The sequence below is a fragment of the Actinia tenebrosa genome, unplaced genomic scaffold (genome assembly GCF_029948245.1).
Source record: "Actinia tenebrosa isolate PJP-AT-01 unplaced genomic scaffold, QUT_ActTen_1.0 PGA_scaffold14__42_contigs__length_11649687, whole genome shotgun sequence".
Lineage (NCBI taxonomy): Eukaryota > Metazoa > Cnidaria > Anthozoa > Actiniaria > Actiniidae > Actinia > Actinia tenebrosa.
In genome coordinates, this window is record NW_028292574.1 from 3,601,380 (window position 1) to 3,615,082 (window position 13,703).

Here is a 13,703-nt window from a genome sequence, read left to right on the forward strand (position 1 = left end):
AAAAAGTTTTTTCTGTTATTCTTTAAGAACTCGTTCAGAAATGTTACTCGACTTGTCTTCACCAAAGTCTTTTCTTGAAGAAATCATTGGAAGCTGCCACGAATTAAAAATGGCGTCCTTAAAACAGCCCCATAAATAGGCGCGCATCACCAATTGTTGTTTTTGTTTTCGGAAAGGCAGATAAACTAAATTTTTTTTTTTGAAATTCCTTATTATTAATTAAATGCATTTCGAAGATACTATTCTAAAATCCTTTTTTGTGCATAAAAGAGTTCCGAGCTGGCTTAAATTGCCTACATCTTGATTTTATGTATTAGTTAGACTCTCAGTATTCACTAGACAAGCTTTTTGAGGTACCTGTAACCTTTAATTCTGCTTTAGCTGTAGCTGAACCTTCACTGTTTATTGCTGTGCATAAGTACACTCCCTGGTCATTGGAACTGACAGATTCTATTTTCAACAGCCCAGACTCCGAGATAATGGCCGTATCCGGCAAACTACCTCCTACTCTGGACCATGTCACAGTAGGGGTAGGTATACCGGATTTATCACACTGAAACACGACCTTTTCGCCTTCCAGCATTGTACTATTGGTAGGAAAAACCATTACGTCTGGTGGCTTATTCACGAGCGGTGTGACTATTTAGAAAGAAAAGCGCCGGGTGTTACATTGTGAATACAAGTGAGGGAATTATTTTAAGGAGAAAAAAAGGATATACAAGGAACTATGTTTACTTGATAATGATAAGGTTGGCACTAGTGCTTACCGACTATCTTTATAAAAGCTTGTGAACTCCCAGCTACATTAGTCGCCATACATCGATAATCACCTTGATCTTGTAACGTCACATGCTCAATGACCAACTGCAACTTGCCTGGTTTAATCTTGACGGGTCTAAGAAGTGCGCTGTTCGAGACCGGAGCAATCCACTGCATAGTGGGGAGGGGGTCACCTGTTGCTGAACAGACGAGTGTGACTTGACTACCCACTGGGACTACGTGGGGACTTGACGGCGTGACGGATACATGTGGTTCAGCTAATATCAAATAATGTTGAAGGTTGTTCACATTTCTCATTTAAAAACCTCGCTATAAATCTCTATATTATCACACAAGACATATATACTTTACAGGGCAATTCAACCAAGAGGCTCGCAACGGTTTTCTTGATCGCGCGCGCGCTCTATAAATTTTAATATTCAAACTGGAAAAAAATCAAAAACTCTGTGGTTAAATTTCTTTAAATTTTGCATATGGCTTTAGTTTATGTTTTCGAAAACTTAAGGAAAATTTTAAAAAATTCTGTAAGAGGGAACTATACAAACCTTGAACTGTAAGCACAGCTTCAGCATAAACAGTCCCTATAGAATTGCTAGCCCGACAAACATAGCGACCCTCGTCTTCACTTGAAACATGTGATATCATCAATACATTATCCTTGACATGTGAAGCAGAGGTATTGACAGGTCTTTCACTGCTGTCCATCCACATCACTGATGGTTTTGGCTCTCCTTCCTTTACCATGCACCTGAAAACGACCGTTTCACCACCAATCACAGTTTGATTGGCGGTTGGCATTATCTCTACTTTTGGCATCATATTCTCTATTAATAATCATAAATAAGATATTAATTTTAATAGGATGCTTTTAGCTTTTTTAGGGGGGACCGCCCCCCCCCCCCCCCCAAACATTGGTTCTTAAAAGACTATAAATACTATACAAAATGTCGTGACAAAACACGAAACCGCCATGCTGGAGGAATAGCACTATGTAGTGTTTAAAAAACGAGTAGGAGTGTTTTATCAGGTATAAAAGCACGAGGCGTAGCCGAGTGCTTTTATACCTGATAAAACACGATTTACGAGTTTTTTGAACTGATTAAAACACTCATGAACAATTTATAAGATTTTGGTTCAACTGGAGCCACCATACACGTCACGAACATGGATTTTTATACTTCGATAGAGATTTGACGTCACGGGCATGCGCAACCAGATTCAATAGAAGCTCCTACACGTTGGATATTGCGTGCCAAGGCAAAGACAGGCACGTTAGTCAAAGATCATTAGGGTTGACTATAACCTTGATGAAGTCTATGTCTTCATCTAAACTTGGATGTATACTTCATCCCTGATGAAGTCATCCTCATAGTATTCGAGTGGTCTTTATATAAAGATCACATGTGTAAAATCATTTGACTACTAATGAAGAGGACTTTATCGGGTATAAAGGTTCATGCACGTGACGTGTATGGTGGCTCCAATTGGACCATAAGCTTATGAATTATTAATGAGTGTTTTAAATATAAACAATAGAATCAGCAAGAGCGTTTCCTATATACCGACGTCTAATCAAAATGTTATTTGGTGTAGAATAAGTAAAGACTTTTTCCATCTAACAAATGACATATACGTAGGCACAATTTACCTAAGCCCAAATAATTATGTTAAAGAGAATAATGAAGATATATTGGAGGATATAGAACCAGATATAATCAATTTTTTGAACGAAAGGTGAAGTCATTCTACAAGGCGACTTTAATGCACGAACTGGGGAAATCCAGGAATACATAAATGATGATGACAGTAAGTACCTTAATTTACCTGATGATTATCTCATCGACAAGCTAATGAAAAGGTACTCTAAAGACAAAGAGAACGTCGAAAAAAGAGGTAAATGCCTAATAGATATTTGCACGGCTTGTAATTTACGAATCTTTAACGGTAGGGTTGTTGGTGACTTGACGGGCAAAAAGACTTGTTTTCGATACAACGGAAATAGTCTAGTCGACTATGTAATCGGGAGTACAAATCTACTTGAAAAAGTTCGATTTTTGAAGGGTAATCCACTAATGCCAAATCTATCCGATCATTGTCATATTTCTTATGGAATAGAAATCCAACTTTCCCCCAAAAACAGTGGAAACAAAGAAAAAGAAGAAAATAGGGAATTTTCGACAATTTCTAGCTTAAAGTGGCATACTGGAAATATCGATAAATTACAAAACATTTTAAGCACTACAGAATTAAACACAAGCAACGCTACGCGAATCAATAGGAAACGCAGATAATGAAGACTCAATGGTTAAGGCATTTACTGAAACCCTAACAAGTATAGGAACAGAAGCAGGTCTTTGTTCCCTAACTAAACAAACTAAAGCATTTAAAGAAAATGCAGATTCACAAAAGTGGTTTGATTCAGAATGTGAAAACGAAAAGAAAAATCTTCGATCTCTTGGAAAACAAATTTGTAGGAATCCAAATAATGAACAACTTTGTAGGAATCTACATACCTATAAAAGGTCCTTTCGAAGCATGTGTAGACGTAAGAAAAACGAATATTTCAATTCAAAATTAATGAACCTTGACCTCAAAGATTCGAAATCCACCTGGAAGTCTTTGAAACGACTTTTTAATGTAGGCAAAGCAAAAAAATGCAAACTCCTGTCGAGCAAACGAAAAGGACTTATTTAATCACTTCAAGACGCTTTATAGTTCCAGACATCTGCACTAAACACTACGGAGACCTTAGAACAGTTGCAAAGTCAAGGGAAAATAGATTTTTCCATTACAGACCAAGAAGTATATGAAGTTCTAAGTAACCTAAAGAAATATAAAGCTCCCGGCCCTGATAATATTCCAAATGAGCTATTGATAACGGGAAAGGAAAGCACTAAAATGACATCTAGACAGTAATTTTTAATAAAATCCTAGACAACGGAAAGTTTCCCTCTTCATGGAATCTAGGATATATTGTTCCATTGCATAAAAAGGACGATCCAACGAAAGCTGAAAATTATCGTGGAATAACACTCCTTTCTGCAATTGGCAAAGTTTTTACGGCATGAATACTTAACAAACGGCTTTATGATTACCTAACTACGAATAATATAATTAAACAGGGACAGGGTGGGTTAAGAAAAAAGCACGGAACAACAGATAGTATTTTTATTCTGAAATCTGTAATCGATAAATATGTTAAAAGTAAGCCACCGAAGAAAAATAATTTCCTTTTTTCCTGCTTCGTAGATTTTCAAAAAGCGTTTGACTGCATCCCAAGAAAAAAATTAATGGCAAAACTTGAAAATGTTGGTATAAATGGAAATTTTCTAAGAGTGGTACAATCGATGTATTCCACTGATCAATCAGCAATCAAAGTAAATGGACACATTTTCCTGTTATATGGGTGTTAAACAAGGCTGTATGCTGAGCCCTACATTATTTAATCTATATCTTCACGATCTGCCTGACTGAATAAATTCGTGTAACAACAATGATGTAATGTTGAATGGCAAACCGATTAGTACTCTTTTATATGCAGATGATCTGGTTCTGTTCTCTAAGTCTGCTAAAGGGCTTCAGAAATATCTCGAGAGCTAGAGACATTTTGTGAACAATCAGGCTTAACAGTTAATATAACAAAGACAAAAGTGATGGTTTTCAATAATACAGGGAAGACAATGAATAACTTCCAATTCTATTCGAACAAATTTAAACTAGAAAACGTAAAATCATATAAATATTTAGGATTAAATTTTACAACCTTTGGAAACTTTAATTAAAAAATGCTGCATTAAAGGCACTATTTCAGATGAAAAAACAAATGGGTGAATTTTTCGCATCCAATATCAAATTAACTATAAAACTGTTTGACTCGCTTGTTACACCAATACTTCAATAAGCAAGTGAGATATGGGGTATCAAAACATTAAGCACCAAAGACCAAGAGCCCATGGAACTTGTTCATTTGAAATTTTGACAAAATGCTCCTCAAGGTGACAAAGAATGCTAGTAACCTTGCATGCAGAGCTGAGTTAGGAAGGTTTAAGCTAAAATGCAAAACATGCAGTAGAAGCTTTAAATTCTGGCAAACTTTCAGCCGAAGTCTACCAAGATATTACAAATGAAACTAAAAAAGCCTTTTGGAGCATAAAAATTAAAACTACTTTAGAACAACTCGGATTGGGGATAATTTGGATGAAACAAAATGAACTTTCTCCAAGATGGTATGAATATGGAAAAATAATAACCCAAAGAATGATGAAATGAAAGACGACAGACATAAAAATAAACTCAGAGTCTTTCGTCAGTTCAAAACGGATTATAACTTTGAAGAATATTTAAGTCAAGTCACCAATATTAAGCACAGAGTGGCGCTTACAAAATTAACGTTAGCAACCATAAGCTTGAGGTAGAAACGGGGAGGTATAAGAGGCCTTATCTCATTTACGATGAAAGGATTTGCCCAGTGTGTAAGTCGGGAGCAGAAAACGAAAAACACTTTCTAGTTTGTTGTCCACTATATGACTCTCATAGAAACGATTCAAGAGAGTTCATAGAAAAAAACACCAGCATTAATTTCAACAATATTAGCGCTGACAGTCGTTTTCTGTTTTTAATCAATTCAAAATCAGCGTCTCTACAAAGAGCTATATCAGTGTACCTAATACATAGTACATATATATATACCTATAATATACCTTAAGTATAAGGTGCCAAATAAAACTGTATTGTATTGTATTAGTCATTGTTTTACGGCGCATGCGTCTGCAAAACATTATCATTATCACATAGCGTTAAATATAATCTTCAGTGCCCCCCCCCTCAAAGATTTTTGCAGTGCCCCCCCCCCCCCCTCCCCCAAAGATTTTTAGCCTCCCCCGCCCCTGGCGTATCGCGCGAGCCATATTTAAGGTAGAAAAACCGAGAATCCATAACGGTTCACAGGCTATGAAGGAGACAATCAAAGAACTGAGAAAAAACATCTTGAGGGAGATTTTAGGTTGGTTTAAAGATTTTAATCATCTAATCCTCTAAAATCTTTAATCCAGTCGAAAATTTTCCCTGAAAATATTGTGTATTTTTATTGCAGTTCTTTGATTGACTGTTGTTGAAATGGGTCACACTTCAACGATAATGGTGTCAAACTTGAATAACAAAATTCGGCAAAATATCCAAGGCAATGAACAAAATATGTATTATTTTTAGATAATATTGGATATTAGAACAATTATTCACCGAAGGCGAAATAATTATTTTTATTATTGTAATTTTATGAAAATCAGAGAAAAGACATAATTCAGGATAAAAAAAAGTTTTGGTATTAGTTCCACTCTGGCCAACTTTGGAAAACCTCATAATACCACTCGAGCATGTGATTATCGTCTCAGAACCACTGGTCGCTCGACCAATCACAGCGCGCGAAAATCTATATTCAAATGATTTTACTAAAATAAAATAACAGTGACATTGCTGTCTTGCATGGTTTTCAATAACTTACTTGTAACTCGCACAATCGATGTTGCTTGTTTGACTCCTTTTCTGTTCTGTGCAATGCAGACATACATTCCTTCGTCATTTTCAGTGATGTTAACGATACTTAGCTTGTTTTCCTTGAGGATATGATTATCTCGTAGAACTCCGCCCACTCGGCTCCATTCCATGCTCGGTGTGGGACTGCCGTAGATTTCACAGGTTATTTCTGCTGTTTCTCCTTCATTTGCAGTGATTTCATCAGGGAATACAGAAGCGGTTGGAGAAATAGATTGGTCTGGAACAACAAAATTCAGTAGATTTGAAGATGACGCCAAACTACCAGCCCAAATAAGGTAGGAGACCATAATTCTTTAAAGTGCAGTTCACTAGAATTAGCAACATTACTGAACACAAACCTTTTTCTACACTGATGACAGCATTTTCTGCGACAGCTCCAAACCGGTTTGCCGCAGTGCAGACATAGGTGCCCTGGTCTTCAACAGCTGTGGGATCGATTCTCATTACGCCGCCTACCCTCGAAGTCGACTGCGAAAAATTCCCCTCAACTCGATTCCAGCGAATAATCGGTTGTGGGTCGCCGGTGGCTGTACACTTCAATTCAGCCACATCACCTTCGGTTAATAATAGTTGATTGGGGTTTATCTGGACTATTGGAGCACTTCCAATGGCTGGTGAAAGTAAAGGTAATGAAACACATACAATTGTTGTCTTTATGTTTCATTCGATTAGCAGTGCGTATTTTTTTCCATTAATCTAGCTGTATTAGATAAAATTAGTGTCACTCCAATTATTCGGGAGACACCCATGCAGTCTCTGTATCTATTGATTGATCTCATCTTAATCACGATCCCCACTTATACGTATAACTTATATTTTACAACCACCACTCCCCGTACGAGCTCTTCCACACTCACTACCACTACATTCTATATTTACAACATACAAAACTCAGCTCAAACTCAAACATTTCTCAACGGAGAATCCATAGAAAACCCTGGTGGCAAGGGAGAGAACAATACATCAAACAAACTCAACTCACAGCGGTGAGAGGCGAGTGGCAAACCACTCAGTACGCCACTGACTTATCCAGCTAAATTAACATAGCTGTTGACTTCATTCCATGATCAAATTGAAATTTGGAAGATCATATTTGTGGAGTGAAAAAAAACAGACTGAACTCTTACCTTTAACGTTCAATACTGTTCTCATCCTTCCCAAGGCGCCGTCATTTTTTGCAATACAGAAGTATTCCCCTTCGTGGTCCTTCTTGGCTTTAAGGATTTTGAAAACTGAATTACCCTTAGACAACAGAACCTCATCAGGAAGACGACCCACAGCACGACCTGTCCAAGTAAGCTCAGGTGGGGGGAAACCACTGGCAGAACATCGAAATTCCACAGGATCCCCTTCATCTACAGTGAGGAAGCGAGGAATAATAGACACTTGAGGTCTGATAACATCTGAAAAATAATGATGTAAAATTTTGCTAAAATAAAAAATCTAAAAAAAATTGCAAAGAGCTTTGATCTTTTATAGTAAACAATTAGATCAGTTATTTTGTTATTTTTCTCCTTCATAATTAAGTGGCATGAGTGGCAGTTCACGTAGTTCAAATAAAACAGGTCACAGGCCTAGGGCAATCTCAATACTGTATATATTACATATACAACCATATGCAAGAACTTTGACCCTTTTGTACACCTTATGTACACCTACTTGCAAGAACGTTGCATACGAAAATAGAACATTAGTGATTTAGTGGAATAGGAATTATATTAAAAAACAAAAGAAGATCACTGAAGCTGAACTTTTTCTTTTGTCTTTTAATGTATTCCTTTCTCACTAAATTACTAATGTTCTATTCTTGTATGACAACCTTCTTGCAAGTAGGTGTATACATACATGTACAATTGTATCGAAAATATATCAGAAATTATCGAATATCGTGCCTGATATTTTTTTCGAGTTGTTTATCACTAGGGTTATCGTATCTGGGGGAAAAATCAGAGAATGTCCCATAATTTTTGATATACTATATATAGTTTTATAATAATATGTATAGGGACACCTATTCCACATAGTATGCACGCCTTTGGCAAACATTCTCCGGCAGTGTTTGTGCTTTTCCAAGGACGTAGGTATTTTGTAATTCTCCAGTTAAACGCACACATACAACCACAATTACCTGCAACTCTTAGCTGAACACTAATCTGATCAAAACTGTACTGATTGGACCCTGTACACGTATATGTTCCCGTATGCCATCCACTAGCAGATGGTATGGTTAATATTCCATCTTTGTCTTTGGCGTCAGGGGGTAGCGTCCCTGATTGGCCCTTGGTCCATTTAACCGTTGCATACGTGGGACTCTTAGCTTTACAGACGAAACGAGCAGTTTTCTTGGCTGAGATGTGAAGTGTTCGTGGAGAAACTGATACTGTGATTGGATCCTCGGGTCTTGCTAATGAATAAATTATCAAAATTGATTAATTGATTGTCAAAATTAATTAATCAATTACCATAATTAATTGATTATACATGTCGCCTGATTTCCTGCCCATCTTTTTTGTTGGTGTTTTTTTGCTTTATTTTTGTTTAGGATGGGAGTAGAAAAAAGAGAAATAAATAATTAAACAAAGAAAGAATTAAAGAACGGATTAAAAGGAAGGAAAGAAGGGATGTTCACTAAACGTAGTCTGCAATTGTTCTAAAAAAGTGGTTGAAAAGACAAGAGTTACCCAGCACGTTGAGAGTTCCTCGTGCAGTATGTTGTCCATATGCATTTCTTACAGTACACACATATCCTCCTTCGTCCTCTTTACGTACAATAGGTATATTAATAGCGCGACTGTCTGCCTGTGCACGTGATGACAGGGGACGGTTGTCCAGGCGAGACCAACTGACCGTTAACGGTCTTTTACCATTGGATAAACAATAAAATACTGTTCGTGTGCCCTCGCTGTCTCTACGATATTGCGGCCAGACGGTGGCCTTCGGCAACAACTCCTCTGAAGAAGAAAAGAAGAAGAAGAATAGATAAATATTAACGAACTATTATTAACTACAGGGTTGTTATTTTCCTTGCAAATTTCAATAAAAGATTGCTAGGTTTCTGTAAGTCCGAGAAAAATTTGCAATGCAATGGTTATAATCCATTGTAGCATGTTATAATCCATTGTAGCATGTCATAATCCATTGTAGCATGTCACAATCCATTGTAGCATGTCATAATCCATTGTAGCATGTTATAATCCATTGTAGTATGTCATAATCCATTGTAGTATGTTATAATTCATTGTAGCATGTTATAATCCATTGTAGCATGTCATAATCCATTGTAGCATGTCATAATCCATTGTAGCATGTCATAATCCATTGTAGCATGTTATAATCCATTGTAGTATGTTATAATCCATTGTAGTATGTTATAATTCATTGTAGCATGTCATAATCCATTGTAGCATGTTATAGTCCATTGTAGCATGTTATAATCCATTGTAGCATGTTATAATCCAATGTATCATGTTATAATCCATTGTAGCATGTCATAATCCATTGTAGCATGTTATAATCCATTGTAGCCTATTTAGCAGGTTAAAGTGCCCCTAATGCCTGATTTCAGACCCATTTAGAACAAATCCTCACATTGTCATGAACGCGTTTTTCAAATATTTTTTTTCGTCTCAAACGAATTCCTGATTGTTTACGGCACGAAAACGTTGGCAAAATTGTCGTGTTCACTCACTCTCGAAATTTCAGTACCGCGCTTCGAGGAGCCTGAAAAATTGTATTGACTTACGTCATCGGGGTGATACACCAATTTTTTTGAGGGTCAAGAGCGCCGTTTTTAAAAGTTTTAAGAAAGAAAAAATGCCGAAATATTGAGCTTTTACTTATTGTACGAGTGAATCCGACTTGGAAGAATGCGCAAGTCTTTCACTTTTGGAACGTATCACCCCGATGACGTAATCGCATCAGTCCCCCTTACGCGCGGTCCTTATATGAAAAGGCGCGTTTTCTAAACTCATTTAAAAATCAGGAATGCATCCAATTTCGAAAAAAAATTGGATTTTCGCATCGCACAGAATTGCCCATCAACTCTGGTCATTTCTAAATAATAGAGATTATGTGAAGAATGGGGAAGCAATTTTCAAAGAAACACTGTAATATCTTCATACTATTAAAAGGATTTGAAAAAGTTTGAAAAAAACGATTAAAATTATTTTTTTAAGCCAAATTCGCGGGCATTTTCTCCAAATTAGGTACCAGTCTCAACTCGGACAGCTTCTCGAATCTGTACCGAAATATATGCTTACTTCGTGAGCACGTTTTTCCGTTTTAAAGCGAGATCTGGAGACAAAATTATGGATGTTGAACAATATATAGGCCAGGTTTCTAGGGCTATACAAATGGCGGTAGAAGGACGATTTCTTATATCAAAAAAGCACTGGAAAGTCATCATTTTGGACTGAAAAATCGCTATGTTTGGCTTCAGCTACAAAAAGAGCTGGATTTTGGAAGCAATTAAGCAATGGTTGGGCAACCAATTTCAGTTGTTACTTTGAATTATTTTCTTCACGACCATCAGCAGGACCCGAACAAAGTACGGGAATGATAAATTCCCGGGGGGGTACTCCGCCAGAATTTGGGTAGGAGTGTTCCGCTGGGATTCTGAAAGGGGTACCCTGTTTATGACGAGAAAACGCAAATTTGTAGACCCTGTTCATGACAAAAGATATAATCAATTGCACTGAGTTCCTGTTTCAATTGTCATGTCATCTCGCGTATCGTTTTTTTACGACCATAATGACCAGTTTCGGTCAATAAGAAAGTAGAAACCCTGAATATGACAGGAAACTCAGGTAGAACTTCGAACTTGAGTGAAATTGCATACCCTGTTTATGACAAGAAGCTCGAAAAACCATACCCTGTTCAGCGGATCATCCCCGTGTAGTCCATATATGGGAATACCCCCCCCCCCCCCCACCGGGGATAAATTTCCATACATATTAACACTACGAAACATGAAATTGGCCCACAAAAAATCGCATGTTGGCAAATTGAATCACCAAAATAAATGGTAAGCTCATATTGTGTGGTTATCATTCTTTAATATTCCTATGTTACTTTTCTTTCATTAGAGCGTTTTAGATTTACGTTCACGGCAAACGTGAAACGTCAGTTGACCAGTAAAACATTCTTTTAAATTACTGAAAAAGAATCGAAAAAAGTCCAAGTAGTAGTAAAACAAAAGAGTATTTGCGCTTGGTGAGAAGGTTTGTAAAAGGTAAAGTAAAATACAGGAAAAGTATGAAAATGTGGTCACGTTGCCGTTTGCGGGCAGAAAAAAAAAGTCAATCTAAAACTCTCTATTAACTTTCGATTTTCTTCAGGAAGCGCTTAAACTTTCAATATCATGACTTTGCCTTATAAATATATACGGCCGTGAGAGGAAAATTGATATTCGGAAACTGGAATCTAGTAATTTTTTCTCTAATTTCCCGGATGTGTCACTCAATTCTGTGCAATGGCATTTTCATGAATATATCTTCAACTTACATATGGTCTGTGATCAGGCATTAGGGACACTTTAACATATGACATATTTTGTCGATACTGAAGAGAAGATTTTTGAAAGATTCTGATAATAAAACAGCTTTTCTATAAAGCTGCACAGCACGTTTTACCTATTGAATTCGAGCTCGTATAACCTTCTAACAAACGTGTGCAGAATTGTTGGTATAGTTTCTTAAACTTATAAGACAGCAAGACAATCGATACCTGGTACTTTTTCACACTTTCCTCCAGGTGATCTTGGGTTCCCTGTGTAGCCTTGTGAACATCTACAATTTGTATCAACACGATAATGAAACTTGAACTTAATTATCGATCATAAACCATCTAGCACTCACCTGTAGTTTGTTTGGTAAAATAATCAGTCTAGATATACAGCTATTTCCAAATATAGTTGCTAAAGGTTTTGTTGCATGTTGCACTCCCGACAATCTTGCATTGCACTATGGGCGATGTGAGTGTCGTGAGTAAAAGGTCACAACGATATGTAATTTCCCCAAACGTTTCTGCACGTTTTCCCAGCATAATTTCTTTTGTGATTACATTATTAATTATATCCTTTTTGTAATCACTACCAAATCCTGCAATCTGAGTGGTTCAAAGTAGTGCGATTAATTCCCAAATCGCATCCTTAGGAGCTTTTAATCGCATCCTTTTGAGCTCTTAATCGCATCTTTTTGAAAGAACCAATCACAGAACAGAATTCTTATATTCAGCCAATCAGAGAAGAGAATGATTAGCATTATTCTTGCATATTTAATGATTTGCTGATAAATCGTTTATTTTATACCAGGATAACCTGATTGATTTACTTCTTTTTCTACATTAAATTGATTATTCTGCACTCTTTATTTGTGTCTTTACCTTGTGTATGATTACACGGTCGTGCAATTTTGTAATCAATCGCATGATTTTGGTCCAAATTGCACTCCACTCAGTTCAATTACCATCATTTATATTCAAGAAATGGAAAACGCGAGAAAAGTCAATCCCTAAGTGCTATATAACTCCACACAACAAAGCAAGCAAGTTTTGTAATTTTTTTTATCGGATAAAAATCAGAGTAACCGTTATTTTGGTTACGAATGACAAAGTAGAAAGTGCGCGCATTGCTGTGTGCTCTCATAAAAAACGCGCTCCCAACCAATCAGAAAGCGATATTCATAACAGTTATTTTATGAATGAATATAATACCCGGCGGTTAACTCAGTTCGTAAGAGCGTTGGTCTGTTTAGCGGGAGGTCGTGGTTCAAATAAGTATTAAATTATTATTATATTAGTATTAATTGATATAGGTATTAATATAATTACCGCTGGTAATTTATAAGCTTTAAAAAAAAGATTTATGAGCTTGCATTATAGTAATAACTACTTATTGTTACCTTCCACAATCACGTCCCATGTAACCTTGTTGACAAGCTGTACATGTTGGGTATCCATCAATATCGATACGACAACTTTTACTAAACCTGTAAAAATACGTTTTCCAATAACTCGCATTAGAAATATATATATAATCTGTGTCATTGACCACTTAGTGGACTCAACCTACGAAACAAAATCTGATAGCCCATGTCCTATATAGTCGAATCAAAAATACAAACGAAAACATCAAAGTGCCTGTTAAGTCACATGATCTCTTCCTGATTTCAAAGCCTATATAAAATAAATAAGATTGGCCTTTACTTTCTTTTTGATATTTCTTTTCGTTGCCGAGATATTCAATACAGAAATCACGAAATGATGATGTTAACCCAAGATCCTTGTAAAAGTATATCTCTGTGAGAATTAGCTTAAAATGCCTAAATCTTATGTTAGTTATAGTGCGCTTGGGCGCTTGCTAGGGCCATCGA

General features: G+C 36.6%; 1 protein-coding gene across 1 annotated transcript in view; it reads right to left on the reverse strand.

The window, feature by feature from the left end:
• LOC116300084 (basement membrane-specific heparan sulfate proteoglycan core protein) overlaps window positions 1–13,703 on the reverse strand; it is a 61,020-nt gene that overhangs the window by 7,194 nt on the left and 40,123 nt on the right. The window contains exons 35-44 of the mRNA XM_031708848.2: window positions 13,233–13,319; window positions 12,058–12,119; window positions 9,015–9,284; window positions 8,462–8,737; window positions 7,461–7,736; window positions 6,672–6,944; window positions 6,281–6,550; window positions 1,326–1,604; window positions 768–1,037; window positions 358–639 (exon numbers count right to left, since the gene is read on the reverse strand). Coding sequence (XP_031564708.2) covers window positions 358–639; window positions 768–1,037; window positions 1,326–1,604; window positions 6,281–6,550; window positions 6,672–6,944; window positions 7,461–7,736; window positions 8,462–8,737; window positions 9,015–9,284; window positions 12,058–12,119; window positions 13,233–13,319 — 2,345 coding nt within the window. The remainder of the gene's footprint in view (window positions 1–357; window positions 640–767; window positions 1,038–1,325; window positions 1,605–6,280; window positions 6,551–6,671; window positions 6,945–7,460; window positions 7,737–8,461; window positions 8,738–9,014; window positions 9,285–12,057; window positions 12,120–13,232; window positions 13,320–13,703) is intronic.